The sequence below is a fragment of the Scleropages formosus genome, chromosome 16 (genome assembly GCF_900964775.1).
Source record: "Scleropages formosus chromosome 16, fSclFor1.1, whole genome shotgun sequence".
NCBI lineage: Eukaryota > Metazoa > Chordata > Actinopteri > Osteoglossiformes > Osteoglossidae > Scleropages > Scleropages formosus.
Window position 1 is genome coordinate 24,853,924 of NC_041821.1, and position 18,666 is coordinate 24,872,589.

At 43.3% G+C, this 18,666-nt stretch overlaps 1 protein-coding gene across 7 annotated transcripts in view; it reads right to left on the bottom strand.

Annotated features, from left to right (window-relative positions):
- LOC108933732 (zinc finger homeobox protein 4-like) overlaps positions 1-18,666 on the bottom strand; it is an 83,281-nt gene that overhangs the window by 54,071 nt on the left and 10,544 nt on the right. For 5 of the 7 annotated variants that reach the window (XM_018750982.1, XM_018750987.1, XM_018750984.1 and 2 more), the window contains exons 2-3: positions 7,700-10,251; positions 5,444-5,946 (exon numbers count right to left, since the gene is read on the bottom strand). In XM_018750982.1, coding sequence (XP_018606498.1) covers positions 5,444-5,946; positions 7,700-10,205 — 3,009 coding nt within the window. In that variant the 5' untranslated portion in view covers positions 10,206-10,251. Of the gene's footprint in view, positions 1-5,443; positions 5,947-7,699; positions 10,252-13,210; positions 13,244-18,666 lie in introns of those variants that run through there. The other 2 variants (XM_018750986.1, XM_018750983.1) reach the window with 2 other exon arrangements.

The following is an 18,666-nucleotide window of genomic DNA, read 5'->3' on the forward strand; positions in this document are numbered from 1 at the left end:
GACCGCTTTGTCAAAGTGGCCGTGGCTGTCGCTAACCTGTCCGGCAAACAAAACCTCTGACCAGGATGTATGGCTGCCACTTTGGAACCGGAAGACAACTACCCAGAGCCAATGCAGATCTGTCGTGCCAGGCTGTCCTTGGAGGAGTGCAAACGCAGGATCTGGGAGCGGCTGTGCCTCTACTGTGGAGCGCCATGACACACCTGCTCGGACTGCTCGATCCGACGCCCCCCCCGACCCGCAATTGCAACCACAGGTTAGTACACCCCGCTATTCCCAGCCCCATTTAAGCCTACCTGTTTGCCTAGCCTGGAAGGGGGGTCAGGTACAGATGCTTGTGTTGGTGGATTCGGGCGCAGCAGAGTGTTTCATAGATATCGGGTTCGTACAGCATAACCAGGTCCCCACTAGGCCCTGTGACATAACGTTGCAGATTTGTGCCTTAGACGGCCAACCATTGGGAACCTGGATAGTGGACTCACGCACAGATGCCCTGCGGGTTTTGGTTGGGGCATATTAGCAGGAGACTCTTGCATTCTATGTAATCCACTCTCCGGACTCACCCATTATTTTGGAGTTCCCCTGGTTGGCACAGCACGACCTGGTCTTCCGCTGGAGCTCAGGGGAGCTAGTGGCGGCTTGGGAAATTCCTGTCTTCAGCTGTCGTGCCGGGCTAAATCCATAGAGAGCCCTGAGGTGGCTTCCTCCGCACCCATTCCCCAGGAGTATAAGGACCTCAGCGAGGTCTTTAGTAAAGCTTGCACTGCGGCGTTCCCTCCACATTGTCCCTGGGACTGTACCATAGAACTCTTGCCGGGAGCTATGCCCTCCCGCGGTCGATTTTACCCGTTGTCCTTGCCCAAACAAAAGGTGATGGAGGCTTACATCACACAGTGGCGAACCGTCAGGGCCAGCAAAGCCTTCTCTGCTGGCCTAAACACTATCAGAATCATTGACTTACATTTTAATATACAGTATTTTTTCCATGAATGTGTATTAAATTATTCCCAATAGTCTATAGTCAATAGTCTTTTATCCAATCATATTTCAGCCATCATGTGTTGCCAGGGTCAAAGAAACCTGCCTTGAGGCCTTCAGAATCAACAGTGCGAGCGCCTGTAGCTTAAAATAAATGGCAATGAAACTGTTGCTTTAACCAATCAAATTTCGAGTTGGCGACACCAGGGCCATCTAGCAGGCGTACAATAACATTGGCATTTTTACATCCTTTGATTGGATGGTCAGAGAGCGCACTAGTCAGAGCTAGCAAGCCACATCTGTAGCAAACTGCACAAGCTAAAATATAAACATTTGGTAAGCTTTTTCATGAACCATTTATGCTTTTGCATTTTCTTTCCTGCAGAATTTGCCTTAATTTCAAATCCCCGGGAAAACCGTAATCCCTGGGGTTTTCGTGGTCGGAGAACTCAAAAGGTACTACAAAAATACACGGAAAACCCGGGGTGGACTGTATTTTTGTCATTTTATTAGGTTAATATTGATGTTTCTGCTAGAGATGATGTATGTGGCACAGCTGTGGCTGCAGTGAAAGAAGACTTGTTGAACTGTGTTAATTGGGTTTCTTGCTTTAGTAATGGCATTCATTCTCACTGCATGAGATACCTGTCTCTGTGATGCAACGCCCTGTTATACTTTGCGTTTCTATATAATATTGATGGTTTCTATAGCCGTGGCATCATAATGATGGTATTAAGAGGTGTATTAATTCAGGTAGGACACAACTGAAGGCCTAGGTGTGAAATGCACAGCCCGCCACTGACATCACAGAGGCACTGAGTGCAAGTATCATTTGCCCCTTACCCGCTTCAGTGGGTTTTCTTTTTCGTAGGAAAGAAGGATGGGGGCTTCGTTCCTGCGTTGATTATCACGGTTTGAATGCCATTATACTGCACTATTCGCATCCATTGCCCTTGATCACGTCCGCCCTCGAGAGAGTGCGTGGAGCCACCATATTTACCAAATTAGAACTCCGTAGTGCCTATAATCTCATCCGAATACGGAAGGGTGATGAGCGGAAGACCACCTTCACCACCACAATGGGCCATTAGAAATACCTCGTTATGCCTTTCGGTCTGTCAAACGCACTGTCTTTCAGGCATTTGTTAAGCACGTATTGGGGAGTCTGTTCAACAAGTGTGTAATTGTCTATCTAGATGATATCCTGATTTTCTGGTGAACTCGGGAACAGCATGTGAAAAATGTTTGGGCAGTGCTAACCCTACTCCTGCACAATAAGCTAGTCATAAAGGGGGAGAAGTGTCTCTTCCATCAACTCCGAGTGTCATTCCTTGGGTACATTCTTAGCCAGCAAGGGGTAGCCATGGACCCTGAAAAGTTCAGTGCAGTCCTAGAATGGCCAAAACTGACTATCGTTAAGGCTTACAACGGTTTCTGGGGTTTTCAAATTTCTATCGACGTTTCATTCAGGGATACAGCACCGTAGCAGCACCACTCACTGTCCTGACCATCAGAAAGGGGACACGGCTGACCTGGACCGAGCAGGCCCAACACGCCTTCAATGACCTCAGAGGACCTGCCCCCCTCGGACAGTAAGACCGTGATCCTAATGTTCATTGACAGGTTCTCAAAAGCCTGTCACCTGATTCGCCTACCAAAGCTCCCAACCGCACTGCAGACAGCCAAAGTTCTCTTTCAGCAGGTGTTCTGGTTCTTAGGTTTCCCCAAAGACATTGTATCGGATCAGGGCCTACAGTGCACCTCCCGAGTCTTGTAGAAATTCTGAGACCTCCTCAGGGTAACTGTGAGCCTGACCTCGGGATATCACCTGCAAGCCAATGGGTAGGTAGCGCAGCTACAGCAGAACATCAGGTACTATATACGGAGTTACTGCACCCAGAAGCAGCATCAGTGGGCCCTGCCTCTTGCCATGGGCGGAGTACGCCCATAACTCCTTAACGCATGAATTCTCAGGTGTGTCCCCGTTTAGCTGTGTAGTGGTGCACCAGCCGGCCATGTTTCCCTGGCACTTCCAACAGAGCCAAAACCCCATGGTGGAGGACTGGTACAAGGACAGCAGGGAGACCTGGTGGATGGTAAAGGAGCACCTCCAACAGAGCACTTTAAGGTACAAGCAGCAATTGGATCGAGTTTGCCGCCACCTAGTCCTCCACCCAGGCAAACAGGTTTGGCTTTCCACATGGGATCTCATGGTACACCTCTCCTCGAAGAAGCTCAGCCCTTTCAAGGTTCTCCGTGGGGTCACTCCAGTCACCTATCAGCTCCTCCTGCCCAATGGAAAGCTCTTGTCTCGTCTGCCACCTCCCGTCCTCACAACCCAATTCCCAGACTCCTCTCCAACTGAGAGAGAGAGCAGCACATGGTGTATGGATCTCCACCTGCTCACCGCCCAGTGAGATGAAGGCATAACGATGGGGTGCAGCAGGGGGGCTGCAAGTGACCCAGGGGGATCCTCAAGTGTTCGGTGTGACTTGTATTGTCTAAAGCGTCTTTGTTAAGACTGGTGTTAAGAGACATGCACGCTTCTAATAAAGAGCACATTTCTTTTACCCTGACTCCTGAGCCGGTTTCTAGTAGCTCTGTGGGGAGACACTACAATAATAATTATCATCATCATCATTAGCCATTCATTCATTATCTGTAATAGCTCGTCCAAAGTAGGGTCACGGTGGTGCCAAATCTGTCCCAGAAGCACACTAGTGATGATACATCTTGAACTGAAGGCCAGTTTTTTGGAGGGAAAATGCAAAATATGAGTGAAATGTTTTGTATCATAAAACTATATACAAATTAATGTGTAAAGTAATTTGCAACAGTTGTGTTTATTACTGACCATATGTGGCTGCTGTACTACAAGAAAGATGGCAAAAAGATGTATTTATCTACAGAACTGTACGGCTCTAAAACTTGACATTTATTCATTTAGCTGACTCTTTTCTCCAGCAGCTCAAAGTGTAACTTGGCTATGTATAAATCTTTAAGCATTTATACAGCCGGGTGATTTTACTAGAGCAATTCAGAATACCTCGCTAAAGGAAACTACAGCAATAGGTGAAATTCAGATGGGTGAGCTGGAGATTGACAGGTAGGAACTTGAACCACTAAGCTATCACCTGCTCCCGTAGCACATTATTATAGATATACTGTATAGCATGGGGGTGCGCAGTGGGCATAACCAGGTCCTGTTCTCTAGTGGGTCTGGGGTTCAAGTCCTGCTTGGGGTGCCTTGTGATGGATTGGCATCCCATCCTGGGTGTGTCCCCTCCCCCTCCAGCATTGTGTCTATGTTGCCAGGTTAGGTTCCAGCTCATCGCAGCCCTGCTTGGGACAAGCGGCAAGTGGCTTCAGGTAATGTGTGTGCGTATAGCACATTTCTTAAATATTGTTGCCTTAACTTTCACTGTTTATGAAAACGAATTTCTTTCCAAAATAGCCTGTGGGCAAAATAATAAAGATTGGGAATACAGGCAGTTCACAGACATTTTCTAATCATTAGAAATTTAATCATAGCTATTCACGATAATTTTTAAAAACCTTAGTGCACATCACATTAACAAGTGCTATTTTTCTCTCATTTAATATCAGCATTCGTAAAAATGACCTGAGATGCTTTGGAAAATGAAACCTTTATTTGCTTAGCACATTAAGGAATGGCCCTTAGTTGAGGACCATCCTGCACACTTTGGGACAGCGGGTGGTGCTATCATTAAAACCACTGTCTTTGGTCTTGAAAGAGCCGGGTGTGAACACCTCCTGCTGTAGTACCCTTGAGCAAGGAACTTACCCTAAATTGCTGAAGTAAAAGTTACCCAGTTGCATAAACAGGTAAATCATAGAAAGTAACTTAACAGAGAAAAGTGTCATGCAAAGGTTTTCTAAAACAAAACACTCCACATGCAATTATTTTCGAGTTCAGGATTAAACTGCAGAATGAAGTGCTTTATACTGACCAACTGTCCCACAGTAAATTAACCTCAATGTCTAATGAGCAGTTTCTGCAGGAGCTACCTCATGTAAGTCCAAATGGAGTTTACGAGAATGCCGCAAGAAGACTGTTAAGGGGTTTAAAGCTGCTAATGGGGGCATGACAACACATATTAAGGTAAGTGAAAATTTCAAGTGCATCGATTACACTGCTCATGTCACTGATATGCATTGATGTGTTGGTAAGAACTCAGTTAGTTTTGATTTTCTTGGATATTGTCGAAGCTGCTCCTGGCACATGCTTCACTGTAAGCTCTATGGTGCCTGGGCTTCATGGAAAAGACACTGAATAACTTAACTCTCTCATGTCTTTTTTGTGGATTTGAGTACACCCCCAGTGCCCAGGATCAACATGGCAGACAAAGCACACTAGCTGTTTTCATGCCATCTCGCTATTGTTTCAAATCTGTTGTCTTGTACCGTGCAAGAATTACGACTCGTAGCTGCTCAACCCACCCACCTTGTAGATTCTTACGGCTGCTTCATGCTGCGGTCTGGTGGCATGCAGATGGAACTTTTCCACACTGTTACCATGGTAGTTGCACGCGATGCACCTGAGCTGCATGGGATCAACAATTTCAGTGCTCTTCATCTTCCAACAGCCAGGGCCGCCAGTCTCACGCATGTGCGCTGCCAGCTGATACCTCTGCACATGCTTCTCGGTCTCACAGTGCAGCTGAAAACTGGTGCACACTTGCGTGCTGTAGCCGCACAGCTGACACTGGTGGAGATCACCACCAGGAGAGGTGCGCCACTCCTCCTCGGGCAGCAAACGCTCCGCCATGGCATGGTTCACCAGGGCCTCCAGGCTATCCGTGGTGAAGTGGGAGCACACAGCACACTGAAAGAGCTTTAGCTGGGTATCACTGTGGCATGGCAAAGGATGTTTGTCCGGGGTGGACACGTTGCTGCCCATGAGTTGACTACCCACTAGAGAGGTCTCCTGTGACAGCTCATTATTCACTGTGGGGAAAAAAACGGAGGATAGCAATACAGAAGAATAAAAGGCATAGGAATAATATAACTGAAACGTGGGAACAGATATAAAACAATGACCACAATATGCAATCTTTCCATGGTAGCCTTTGCTGTCCCCTAAACATCCTTTGGATGGAAAGATATTGTAATACATTTACACTTACATTTATTCCTTTAACAGGCGCTTTTCTCCAAAGTGACGTACATTTCACAAAAAATACAGTTTGTGCATTACATTAGAAGCAAGAGACACTTAGCTGCAGACGTGTGATTAAGTACAGTTAGTTTCTTTTCACCATATGCACCAATGTTAATCACAGGAGTAGCTGCATAAAACTTTCTCAGAATATTGACGATTCCTAATCATCTTCCTAGTAATTTTTTTATGATACAGATAAACATTTACGTTATATAACCATATAATAATTTTAATAATAACAACAACAATAACACACAAAGAAATAAATACATTCAGCTACACTGGTTACTGAAGCAGTTATAGCAAGTGTAAAAGTTTTTAACCTGGGGCCTATGGATGCCTTGGTCTGTAGAAGGGCTGTCTAACTAAATAAATACACACACACACACACACACACACACACACACATTTTCAGAACCGCTCGTCCCATACAGGGTCGCGGGGAACCGGAGCCTACCCGGCAACACAGGGCATAAGGCCGGAGGGGGAGGGGACACACCCAGGACGGGACGCCAGTCCGTCACAAGGCACCCCAAGCGGGACTTGAACCCCAGACCCACTGGAGAGCAGGACCCGGTCCAACCCACTGCGCCACCACGCCCCCCACTAAATAAATATTTCTTAAAAATTGCAATATTACTACTGTATGATACTATTAGCTCTGACATAATTTTGTACATAACTCTGTGTAAAGGTAATTAAGTTTAGTGTAATAAATTTAATGCAGAACCATATTTATAGGCATTTTCCTAAGCTTTCAGCAGATTCTTCAAGAGGTCTGTGGTCTAGAAAAGGTTAAGATGCTCTGCTTTAACCCATTCCTTCTATTAGTCCTATACTGCACCGTGCCATTCCTTAATGTTTGGCTTCATCAAGTAAACTTGATGAGAAAATTAAAACTGTGCTACACTTTTAGCCCTTGAACAGCACAGATTAATTAATTCCAGTTTTTTTCAACTTTTTCAGGATTCATTCATCCTGAGGAGACCTATATACCTATATATAATTTAGTGACTACTTGTTTCCTCTAGAGCCAGAGAAAAATGTAATTAAATAATTAGTTCACACTGAACAGCAGTGCTGAATGTCTGCTCACATCTGCTAATAACACAAAACCACCAATTAACAAAAGGCTTAACATGATGATCCCGTCTATTTCATACTTAACAGAACTACATCACTCCATTATGGGAAATATTCAAAAATGGCAGTGATTTAGGAAATTGAACAGAGGGAAAACATTTGCCAAATTACCATAATTGGTTTCCCAGTACACAGGCAAGCCATAATCTGCTAATCCACACCCAGGTGACATTCAGATATGTTTGATAGGCTCCATATTTTGTTATATTTTATGCAAAGCACATAATTACATATTAACAAACATATGTAACCAATGCTGATAGTGTGCTACAAAAACATCTGAAATATTAACTTAATATTTTTAAACATTTTGAAATCCAAACTAATACAAGAGTACAACAAAGTTATGCAAAGACCCTAGTTACCATTGTTAATCAGAGAGAAAGGACTGCTTACCAAGACAAGGGGCAACCTCAGCACTCATAGAGGGATCAAGCTGGGAGGGGCTGATCCTCATCTGCTGGTCAGCAGAGTTCTCCAGCTTCACACTGGTCAGACCGAGGTTCTGGGCCAGGTAGTACTGGTAAAAGTCAACCTCTGTTGATGCCAGGCCCAGGCTCAGGCCCAGAGTATGCTGGATCTGCTTTGTATTCTGCTGGAGCATTACCACGTTATGCATGTGCTTCTCGCTGGTCAAGTGGATACGCAGGTTGCGGGCTACCCCAGTCTCATAGTCACACACCTCACAGCACCAAGCAGGACTCTGTTTCAGTGACCTAGATGGTGGGGACGGCGTGCCAGATGCAAGCGTCTGAGGCATGGATCGGCTGAGGGCCGCGTCATTGCCATCATTCTGCAGGCTCTGAACATTGTTCAGGTGCTTGTCTGACTGCATGTGGATGCTGAGGTTACCCTTAGTGGTAGTGGAGTAGTTGCAGACTTCACAGTGGAATGGCTTGTACCCGCAGGTGTAGCTCTCACCCCTCGCAAGCCGTGGATGGGGCTGTCCTGTTCCACAGTAGGAACAGGAGCCCCCAGACTCTGGATGCTTCTCCTTCATGTGGGTGTCCAGCGTCTGCTGGTATTTGTAGTGCCAGTTGCATTTGGGGCACTTGAGCGTTTTGTACGAATTCCGCAAGTGCATCATTGTCATGTGCCCCCAAAGCAAGCGGGATGAACCCAAAACGGTGTCACACTTGGGACATTCAATGCCGTTGCCAGGGAAATCATTCCCAGCATTGGGGTTGCCTAGCGTAGCAGTGTGCTGGTGAGAAAGATTAGGGTCCTCGTCAACCCTTTGTATGAGATGGTTCGAATGAGAGAATGGACTGCCGCCCTGAACCTTAGTAAGGTCAAAGCAATCTCTGTCACTTCTGCTATGGTTACTGTTGTCATTGCTACTGTCCCCAACTACAAAAAGCTCTTTAGTCCTTTCTAAATCATCAGAAACAGTCAGAAAAGGTGAAGAAGTACCCTTTTCACTGTATTTTAACAAAGAGGTTGATGAAGGAGATATGCGTTGGTTTAAAAGAGGAAAATCTCTGCTAGTGGTGCTACCTTCAAGGTCTCCAATTTCTTCATCACCATCAAGCTCGTTTGAGTAATCCCCTTCATCCTTGTCCTCGTGACCCAGCTCCTGGGGCTCACTTTTGATATGAAATGTCCCATTTGAATGCAAAGTGCTGCTCTCCTGCTCCAGGCGATTTGAACCTGACAGCAGGCTGAAGTGAGCCCTTGAACTATTAGGGGGGTCAGTGGTTGAACTAACCAGTTCCTCAAGGTTCACCCCAGCCTTTGACATCTCTGCATTCCTGAGTGGTGCATCTGTTACGACCGCAGGGCTCCCACTTTGCCTCAAAAAGGCAAGGCAACCCTGCAGAGATTTTCCATTTTCCACATCAAACGTCTTCCACAAACCATTAAAGCCAGAAGTGGGACTTATGAGGTCTGCGGCAGAAAAATGGGGTACAACCAAGTTCAGTTTTTTTGGTTCTAGAAAGCTTAACAGAGGTTCCTTGTCTTTTCCAATCCCTTGTATGATAGCAGAGACATACTTAAAAGCTAGAAGCTTCTGCTCCCCCTTGTTGAGGGTCATCCTGTGATCATGCACAGCATGGCTTACAAATGACTTTACGTAACCAAAAGACAACTTGCACAAGAAACACATCAAAACGGGCTTCCTCTTTCCATCACTTATGCAGCCATCAAACTCTGACAGGTCCACATTGTTGGCAACATCTTTGGAGACACAGTAGTTTTTGGCTGCACCATCCCCAATAAGATAGTCTTTATTATTTTTGTGTCGGAGGTCATACACATGGAAACTGTGCAGGACCGGCCCTGCAAACGTTGAGGTATTTGGGAATGCCTGGTCGTCTACTAAGTGTTTCCCAAGAGACGTTGCAATGTGGAAAGTGTTGATGACCTGCGGAAAAATCACCATGGGCCCTCCACTGGGCTGTTGAGCCCTGTCCCTACCAGCAGTCCGAGAAGTCTTTAATGCCACTGGGGAGAAATGGCCTTGGGCTCTAGCTGGGCTGAACTGGCTGCTTTCGCCAGAGTCCTTGATAATAAAGGCCGATCCATCTGCCCGGTAAATTATCTCCCCTGTCAGGTTCTCCACATCGCCATCTTCCAGGTCACTGACATCACTCTCGTTCTCCTCCTTAAGGTGGAGAGTGTGAGTGCCCATGCAGTGGTGCTCCATATACTTCTGCAAGCTTGAGAAGGAGGAGGTGCATTCATTGCATGGGATCTCTTTTGCAGCAAAGAGCCAGGTATCATCTGCATTCTCTGCACCCAATCCCGACCCAATCTCTCTGTACCTTGTAGCCACGCTCAGGTTGTTCTCCCTATCTGATTCCATCTCAGCGATTTGTTCCAGGAAGTCATTATCATGAGGTGTTGTCTGACAGGGCCCATTTTCCTGCCTCAAGATGGAAGGGGTGTCACCAGTTTCCATGGCAATCACAGCATGGGGATTTCATTTCATCCCACTAGCCACAGACCTGAAATTAAAAAAAAAAGCAATTATTTGTTACCACCACATTACTGTACTGTATCCTTGAGTTCGACATACTCAGTCTATCACATAAGAACATCTCCAGTGTTGGTTGAAAAATACTAACATAAAGTTAAATCAAAGTACTTAGCTCAGAGTTATTTAATGAAGGCAAACAATCTTTTCTGATCTGCATGAAAATTGCATATTCTGAATTATGCATGTGTTATGCAAGCATTATCACCAGACATACAACTGCTGAATTACAGCAGGACCATCACAAAAATTTTATCAGGGATGAACAGGTCCAAACATTTATATACGTTTCAAATAAATCCTTATTTAACTTGCAATCTACATAAAGACACACACACACACACACACACACACACACACACACACACACACACACACACACACACACACACATTTTCAGAACCACTTGTCCCTTACGGGGTCACGGGGAACCAGAGCCTACCCGGCAACACAGGGCGTAAGGCCGGAGGGGGAAGGGGACACACCCAGGACGGGACGCCAGTCCGTCACAAGGCACCCCAAGCGGGACTCGAACCCCAGACCCACCGGAGAGCAGGACTGCGGTCCAACCCACTGCACCACCGCACCCCTACATAAAGACAATTACATTTAAATAAACACAGTGTGAAAGCCATCATTCTGTTTTAGAACTGATTTAAGCGTATAGTACACTTTTACACTCCTCTCATGCTTCGTACTGATATTGTCCCTGCTTTTTAGAGACACTTCAGATGCTCAGTAATTCTTTTAACCGCCCCTCTTTTAGCCAAGCTCCCAGAACACAAAAGAGAAGACCTATTGCTGGAAAACAATATACTCTCATTAGTTTCTTCAAAGCCATTAATATCCTTACCGTGATAAGAATCTGATCCACAGAGACAAAAACAGATGAATTTAAAATGGTCAACACTGTTACCAAAGGAGGGTGGTACTTTGTTGGTTGTTGTGGAACCGAGTAAATCAGCTTACTTCATATCTTTTCTTGAAGAGATCTCTGAGAGTCTTAACAGGTGCCTAGCAGTCCCTTACTGAGTGCTAATTGCGATTCCATTCCATGCTTTGAATTTGGACAACCAAACACAAATTCACGTTCTGAGACTGCAGCATTTATTACCCACCATGCATATTTTCTCATCTGAAGGAATGTCAGGCGAGAGGCAACAACTGAAACATCACCAACCCAAATACCAAAGAGATATCACCTGGCAGAAAGATGGGCGGTTACAAGGATTTCTGAAACTTATAGAAATATTTGGACCTGACTGTTCTCTGGAAGGCTGCCCATCATTAACCCGTTGGTAGCTTTAATAAACACAAGACAGTCACTCACAGAAATCCTTCACATTTTCAGCTGATTGGAAAGTTTATCCCTCCCCCACCCATCCACTGCCTTTCCTGTGGCAGAAGTACAGATGCACAAAGGCCATGCCAGCAGCTGTGAACTCTGTTAAAGGCAATGGGGTCAGCATGGAGAAAAGTGGGGGCTAACAGAGGGCCTGAGCTAATTTCTTCATGCTAATCTCCAGGGGGACTCTGGGAAATGTGAGGGGATGCTGGGGTGGTGCTCTGGCACAAACTGGATTTACACACTGGCCCGTTTGTGGCAGGATAACACCATGTGCAAAGGAGTCAGCCCACAGCTTCCATCTTAGTAGTGTGAGAAAAGAAAACATGGCAGAACAAGCTTCCCAAACCCATATTTGTGCTGGTGAGCCTCCTAATTTAAATACACAATTCTTAATTACAAAGATAACATGTAAATGAGGGAAACGGTCCCACAGTTAATATGCGTGTCAAACTTTTTTCAGATTAAACAGATTCACCTTGAATAACTATCAGCAAAAAATACATAAAATTATAAGGTTTCAGATTCCATTTTAACTGTTAACGTTTCATGTTTGTCTCATTGCAAAGTATTTTACTGGATTAATCTGAACCGTTGCCCAAACAGGGCTAGTGAGAATGTCTTTTTGATGTTGTGCTGTAGAAACAGTTACATACTTTTCCAGCTTTCTTCAAATCTAATCTTAGCTGAGGAAAAGGCATAACAAGTACCAAGGAGAAAGAAAGAAAGAAAGAAAGAAAGAAAGAAAGAAAGAAAGAAAGAAACCCTTGTGAAAAGGGTGTGTCAGTTCTTCAGGTGCACTGATTGTGTTACAAATTCAGGGGCTATATATAATAAGAAGTTGAACTGTCATAGCAAATGACAAGATAAGCCCTGTCACCGAGAACAGACTCTCGATGACATAGATAGATAGATAGATAGATAGATAGATAGCATTCTCCAGCAGTTTTAAGAAACATCAGATGTGTTGGCACTCCATGTTGATGGAAGCTGATGACTGCACGCCATGGTGGACTGGGACATCAAGTTACTAGCACATACCTACAGGGTTATAAATAGCTGTAAACTGACTTTAAAATCTTTTTTTTTTTTTATTGTAGGACGTCACTGGCACTTAGACCCCAAGAGGTTTTTTTTCTCCCTTGCCTTTTGGTTGGGAGTTTTTTTGGTTCCTCTCCTCCAAGGCCAATATGCTTACTTACAACTTTAATAATTACAGAGTTATTGTACTAATTTAATTTATAGACAACCATTTATTTATATTATGTCTCTAATCCTTTGTTCAGCGCTCTGTGTCACTGCCCTAAAATCAGTCCTTGAAAAAGATGGTGTAAGATGTTTTATAGATGATGAAAGATGAGCTTGAATGATTCAAAGTAGAGGTCTTTGTATTGTATTTAATGACTTATATAATTTTTTTCATTATTATCTTGATAATATATAACACAAACACACCAAATAACATATCAAATGCAAATAATCAGTGTTGTTGGACCTTTGCTAGTTATTTCACACAAGGCTGCTGTATTTCGATAGAAATTGGAACCCAGCTTTATGTATTAAAAACCAACTTCAGGTTATGTACCTGACTCATAGAACTGCAGGATCCTTTCTTGAGCTTCATGAATACCTTCCTGTCCATGTCAGTACAGAGAACACTTTCTTCTCGCAACAAACCCTGAATATCATCAAAACATATCAGCTTAATGAGTCACCTCCGATATGTCATTGTGTATAACTGAAAAAAAAAACAAAATGTATGAGAATGATTTCAATAAAACAAAAGGTTTCATCTGACTCAAGTTTCTTAATTTGCATTTACATTTATTTATCAGACACTTTTCTGCAAAGCAACTTCCAGTGAACACTATGTGGTGTTTTCAGCCCACACACCTTATTCACCAAGGTGGCTTACACAGTTTTTATGAAAAATGGAAAGAAAGCATTATAATGTAAGAGGAAATAAACAAGATTCCCCTTCTCTTTTTTTTAAACTGTGCTACTGTGGAAATGGGGGGTGCCGTGACGCAGTGGGTTGGACTGCAGTCCTGCTCTCCAGTGGGTCTGGGGTTCAAGTCCCGATTGGGGTGCCGTGTGACGGACTGGCGTCCCGTCCTGGGTGTGTCCCCTTCCCCTCCAGCCTTACGCTCTGTGTTACCGGGTTAGGCTCCGGTTCCCCACGACCCCGTATGGGACAAGAGGCTCAGAAAGTGTGTGTGTGTACTGTGGAAATGCAGCTGAATTAATACTTTCAAATTTGGCACTTTAAATATAAAGCCACCTTGGATTTTTTCTTAAGTGACTTCATTCCTAAAAATCCAGTTTATCATTTTTGAAAATGAAGCGTGTCCTCTCTCGTCTACATTCTACAGAGATACCAGAAGTTGAGCGGCTACTCCTGGGGACAGCAGAATTATGGGATTGAAGTGTGTGTTTGCTGGGGTGTTTAGTTCTCATGGAAATTACCAAAGAGCTGTATAACCCCTCTTGGGACTCCACCTTTTTTTCAAAAGCCCCCACCCAAAAAAAGGAAGACAAGAGGCTTTTCAACAGAGGAAGCCCTCCTCCCTTGTTGTGTACCTCTTCACGACTGATCAGGTTAAAAGTTGCCATGCTCCAGACCTTGAGTATGCTCACAACTGACTAAAAGCAATGACGGAGGGAAAGATGACTCTTCTTGAACTCTATCAGGCTTGTGAAAGGCCACTCACTTCTTAGCAGAGGCCTTATCTTGACACCAAATCCTCCATCAGCATGTCATAGTGAGTCAGGAAAAGACAAAACTGAAATCTGTTTGAAAACCACACGCTGGCCTGATCCTAACAAAGCGGTGAATGAACCCTCCAAGGTGTAATTATACTTGTTTATTTGTTGCCATGCAGAGAGGCCTGATGAAAAAGGGTCTTATCCAGACATCAAGAGCTTCCCAGGCTACTCCAGGGCTTAATTCTTTATTGTTAAAGCCCAACAGAAAGGAGACTGAGAGGAGAAAAAAAGGTCAAGCCAGATTTTTTCTTTCCCTTCCAGAGGACTCTCACTGACCCTGTTGTGCCTGGAGGTGTAATAGTAGATGCAGAAGATGAAAATCTGCCTGGTGCCACAAATGAGTTCCAGGCCCCTCATTTCGACTAGACACCAAATCATTACAACTGGGCATGTCAGCTCTATTCAGGGAAAAGGTTTGTTTGGTTCAGGAATTCTGTCCTACAAATTACCTTTTTCACAAATTTGCTGGATGCTTTCAACTACAGCCTGCAAAAAAATGTGCTGCAGTGGGAGAGAGAATCATACGTGCAGATGCTTGTACTGTACTTGACAAAGTGTGACATCTGTGAACCAAACTATCATGTCTATCTGTGTGCCCTTTTTTGACACCTGCTCAGAATCTGTTTTGGAACTGTTAATACACCAAAACATTCTGGAAAGACCTGCGAAGACATACAATATCAATGATAATTTCATCAGCAATTTACCTTATATTGTTTAAAGAGCCTCTATTTGGTTTCCATAATACCTCTAACGTCAATAAAAAGAGAAAAAATAATACATTTTAATCAATATCTTTATTTCATAAAAGCAGCAAAAAACTCTTTGTTGTATTTTATATGTGAAGCAGTATATAAGTACCACCTCAACCCCCATAAAGCTATAAAACCAAGCCTTTCCAGGTAACAATCCCTGGCATTTACTTTTCTCTTTGCACTGAGCTTGTAATATTAATAAATAATAATTTCACAATCACAAAACATCTGTTTGCATTTAAAGGTGAATGAACTAAAGCAGGCAGATCAGTGATGCCAAAAACACACAGAAACATTGAAAGATATAGTCTCTGTGTAGTTGTCTCGATCTGTAATGTTTTTACCAGCAAAGGCTTTTATTGCAAACTGTATAATATTACACATCCTGTCCAATTTAAAACAGAAACACGTAAATTTTTCTTTGTGGGCAATCTGGAAACACTCTGAAGTTAATTAAGGCTGATTCAAAGAGAACCACACAAACAAAGGACAGCCTATGTCCAGACAATTATGCTGCATTAACTAGCTCAGGGCCTCCTTTGCCTGGATCTGGGTTCTTCTATCACAACCTCCTACCTTTGCTGAGAGAGTGAAAACGCTTTGGGATGGAATCGGCGGCGTTGGAATTAATGAGGAGCATCCTGCAACAATGTGCAACTACCAAGTCTTCCTCTGCCAAAGCACTCGGAGTGGGGAACATTGTCATCTGCCTGAATTGCCACAGAGGGGATATCGTGGTAATTTTGAAAAGAGATCTAGACTTTTACATACATATGTATGTAAAAAAATTTGTTTTGGGTGGGCATTTAAATGGGAATGTGTGAAGAAATAACCATATTAAATGCAACAAAGTAAAGAACAAATTTTGTCTTTTTCTTTTCCATGAAGGAAAAATATAAATCGCATCTGTAGTGACTGATGGCTCCCAGAGACAATGAAGAATACTACCCAATGAAGCCTTAATATGACTACCCAAAGTTCCACACAAAATTCTTCCATCACTTACATATTCAAGATGATGAATGCACACAACTCATATCAGACAAAATCAATGACAAAAAAGGAGCAATTTCCAAGAAAAAAAGGAGTAAACATGTTATAAAATTTTCTCCAATGTAATTGACAGTAAAAATGTCTTAAAATTCCACGTTGTAGGGTTCTGAGTGAGTCTGCCATGGAAAATGCAGTTTTGGTGCATGAAAAGTAAGGAAGCAAAAAGTATGTACATGTCTCCTGTTCCCTTATCATCCTTTCTTTGTCTAGGAAGTATAATGTTGAAATGGAGAAAATGATGATGGCTAAATCCTTTTCATTTCTTTGAACCAAATTAATACTAATCCTCCAGTCTACAATAGTTTTAGGATGCACTGTGTGTCTCCTTCCACTTCCAAAGCTGCTGACATTACCATCTGTGTCATTTCATGCTGTCCAAAGGGGGGAAGCAGGGGCTGAAAGGAATACTTTCAAATGATCAGATGTACCAAAATGTGTAAATGGGTAAATCATAGCTTGACTAAGTCATTTTCAAAAATCATCAACTAAGTAAATTGATAATAATACAGACGCACACATATTAAACAAGAACTTGGTTGTTTTCCCATTGATTCAGCACCTACATGAATGCAGTTTGTCACCGGTGAGGTAAAATATATAACCAGAAAATTATTTACAGATTTAAAAGAGCAGTTGTGTGCATATAACAAGACAGGTAAGGACATGCATTTACATAACACCACAGATAAAATCTATAGCATGCTTCACAACAAACTATTTTAGCACTTAGCACTGGCCATCATTATCGATTGGCCTTCTTGAGCCTGAAAAGACCTCACTTTTCTGTTGAGCTTAGCGTCTACTACAAGCATGTACTCTGGAGACTGACAGAAACACGTTTACAATTTACTCGCCAGTTTCGTCCAGCAGTGAGGCCTCCCCTATTGACAACATGCTGGAGTTAACAGCAGAATAAAAGCACATCGAGTCGTAGTCAATAGGCTGCCACAGGCCCACTCTTCTGTCATTTTATAAATCTTTATAAACATAATCGCAGCCAGAGCACCTTGCAAACATTCCAGCCATGTTAACAATGTTCCAACCCCAAAAGTAGTTGAGAAAGACATTCCAAAGTATGTAAAAATGAAATCTTCTGTAGTGAGTCTGTAATCATTTCCCTTACATAAAATTTCAGCTTTTCACGCAAGAAACGCCTTTTTCATGCAGCTAATGAAGTCTATGAACCAACAGTATAAATTCCCAAGAAAATAACACTAAGTTCATCATTGGACCTCAGGTGACCAGATATTTCAATGAGTGGACAGTCTAGTGCATGACAATATTTTCTTAGGTACCATACTTTCTGTAATTTGAAAAAGAGGGGGTTGGCAGACCAGAGAACAAATAATTAAATAGTTACTTTAGTTTTTTTTTTTTTATTTAAGTGTGGGAAATTATTTAATTGTAGAAACGTTTACTAACAAAAAAATTATAAATGTAAAAGAAAAAGAATTGTGATAAACTCTGTACCATTTTCCAGCGTGGTCCTTAGTAATTTTTCTGGAGTGGTTGGTTGTTCTGTAAAATCAGCAAAAGACCCCAGCCCCCCACAAAAAAAAAAATACTTAAAATTAACGCTTGTTGAGCAAAAGATTTGATTTTGATTTACATATAACAAGATTATCATCAAGTCAAAATGAAAATAACAAAAAACAAAAAGTGAAAATCACATATACTGAATGAGACACACACACACACACACACACACACACACACACACACCAGTGTCTGAAGCCACTTGTCCCAAGCAGGGTCATGGCAACCCAGAGCCTAACCCGGCAGCATAGGGAGTAAGGACGGGATGTCGCAAGGAACCCCAAGCGGGACTTGAACCCCAGACCCACCGGAGAGCAGGACCCGGTCAAACCCGCTGTGTCGTCGCACCCCCCGTATATGAGACATTAGAACAAAAAAAAAGACACATTTGACTCACACTCACGTAACCATATAACCAGATCAAATCCCATTTCCCCAGTCATGTGGGGATAAACAATTATTTTTAAACCAACCAACGTCTACAACCACTTTTCCTGAGCAGGGTCGCGGCAACACAGGGCACAGGGCCAAAGGAGGAGGGGACACACCCTGGACGGTACACCAGTCCATCGCAAGGCACCCCAACCAGGGCTCGGCTCGCAGACTCGGCACATAGGGGGCACTGGCTACACCCACCGCATCACTGTGCCCCTTATTTTTAAACACACTGCAAAAACTGTGTGACCCTTAGATCAGTTTATTGATTTCTGAAAAAGAAAATCATTGCCCTACGTTTAAGAAGCATTGTGTAATGTTATGTGCAGTATTGCTAATGGCATAACATGTATAACATTCCTGTTCAGTCCAACCATTTCACAATGTGTGGAAAGTAAGTGAGAAGACCTCTGGTCCAACTGTGTGTCTGTAAGAAATATATCACTCTCAAGTGAGAAACCTCAATGCTAATCTCCTCATTTCAGACACAGAGGAG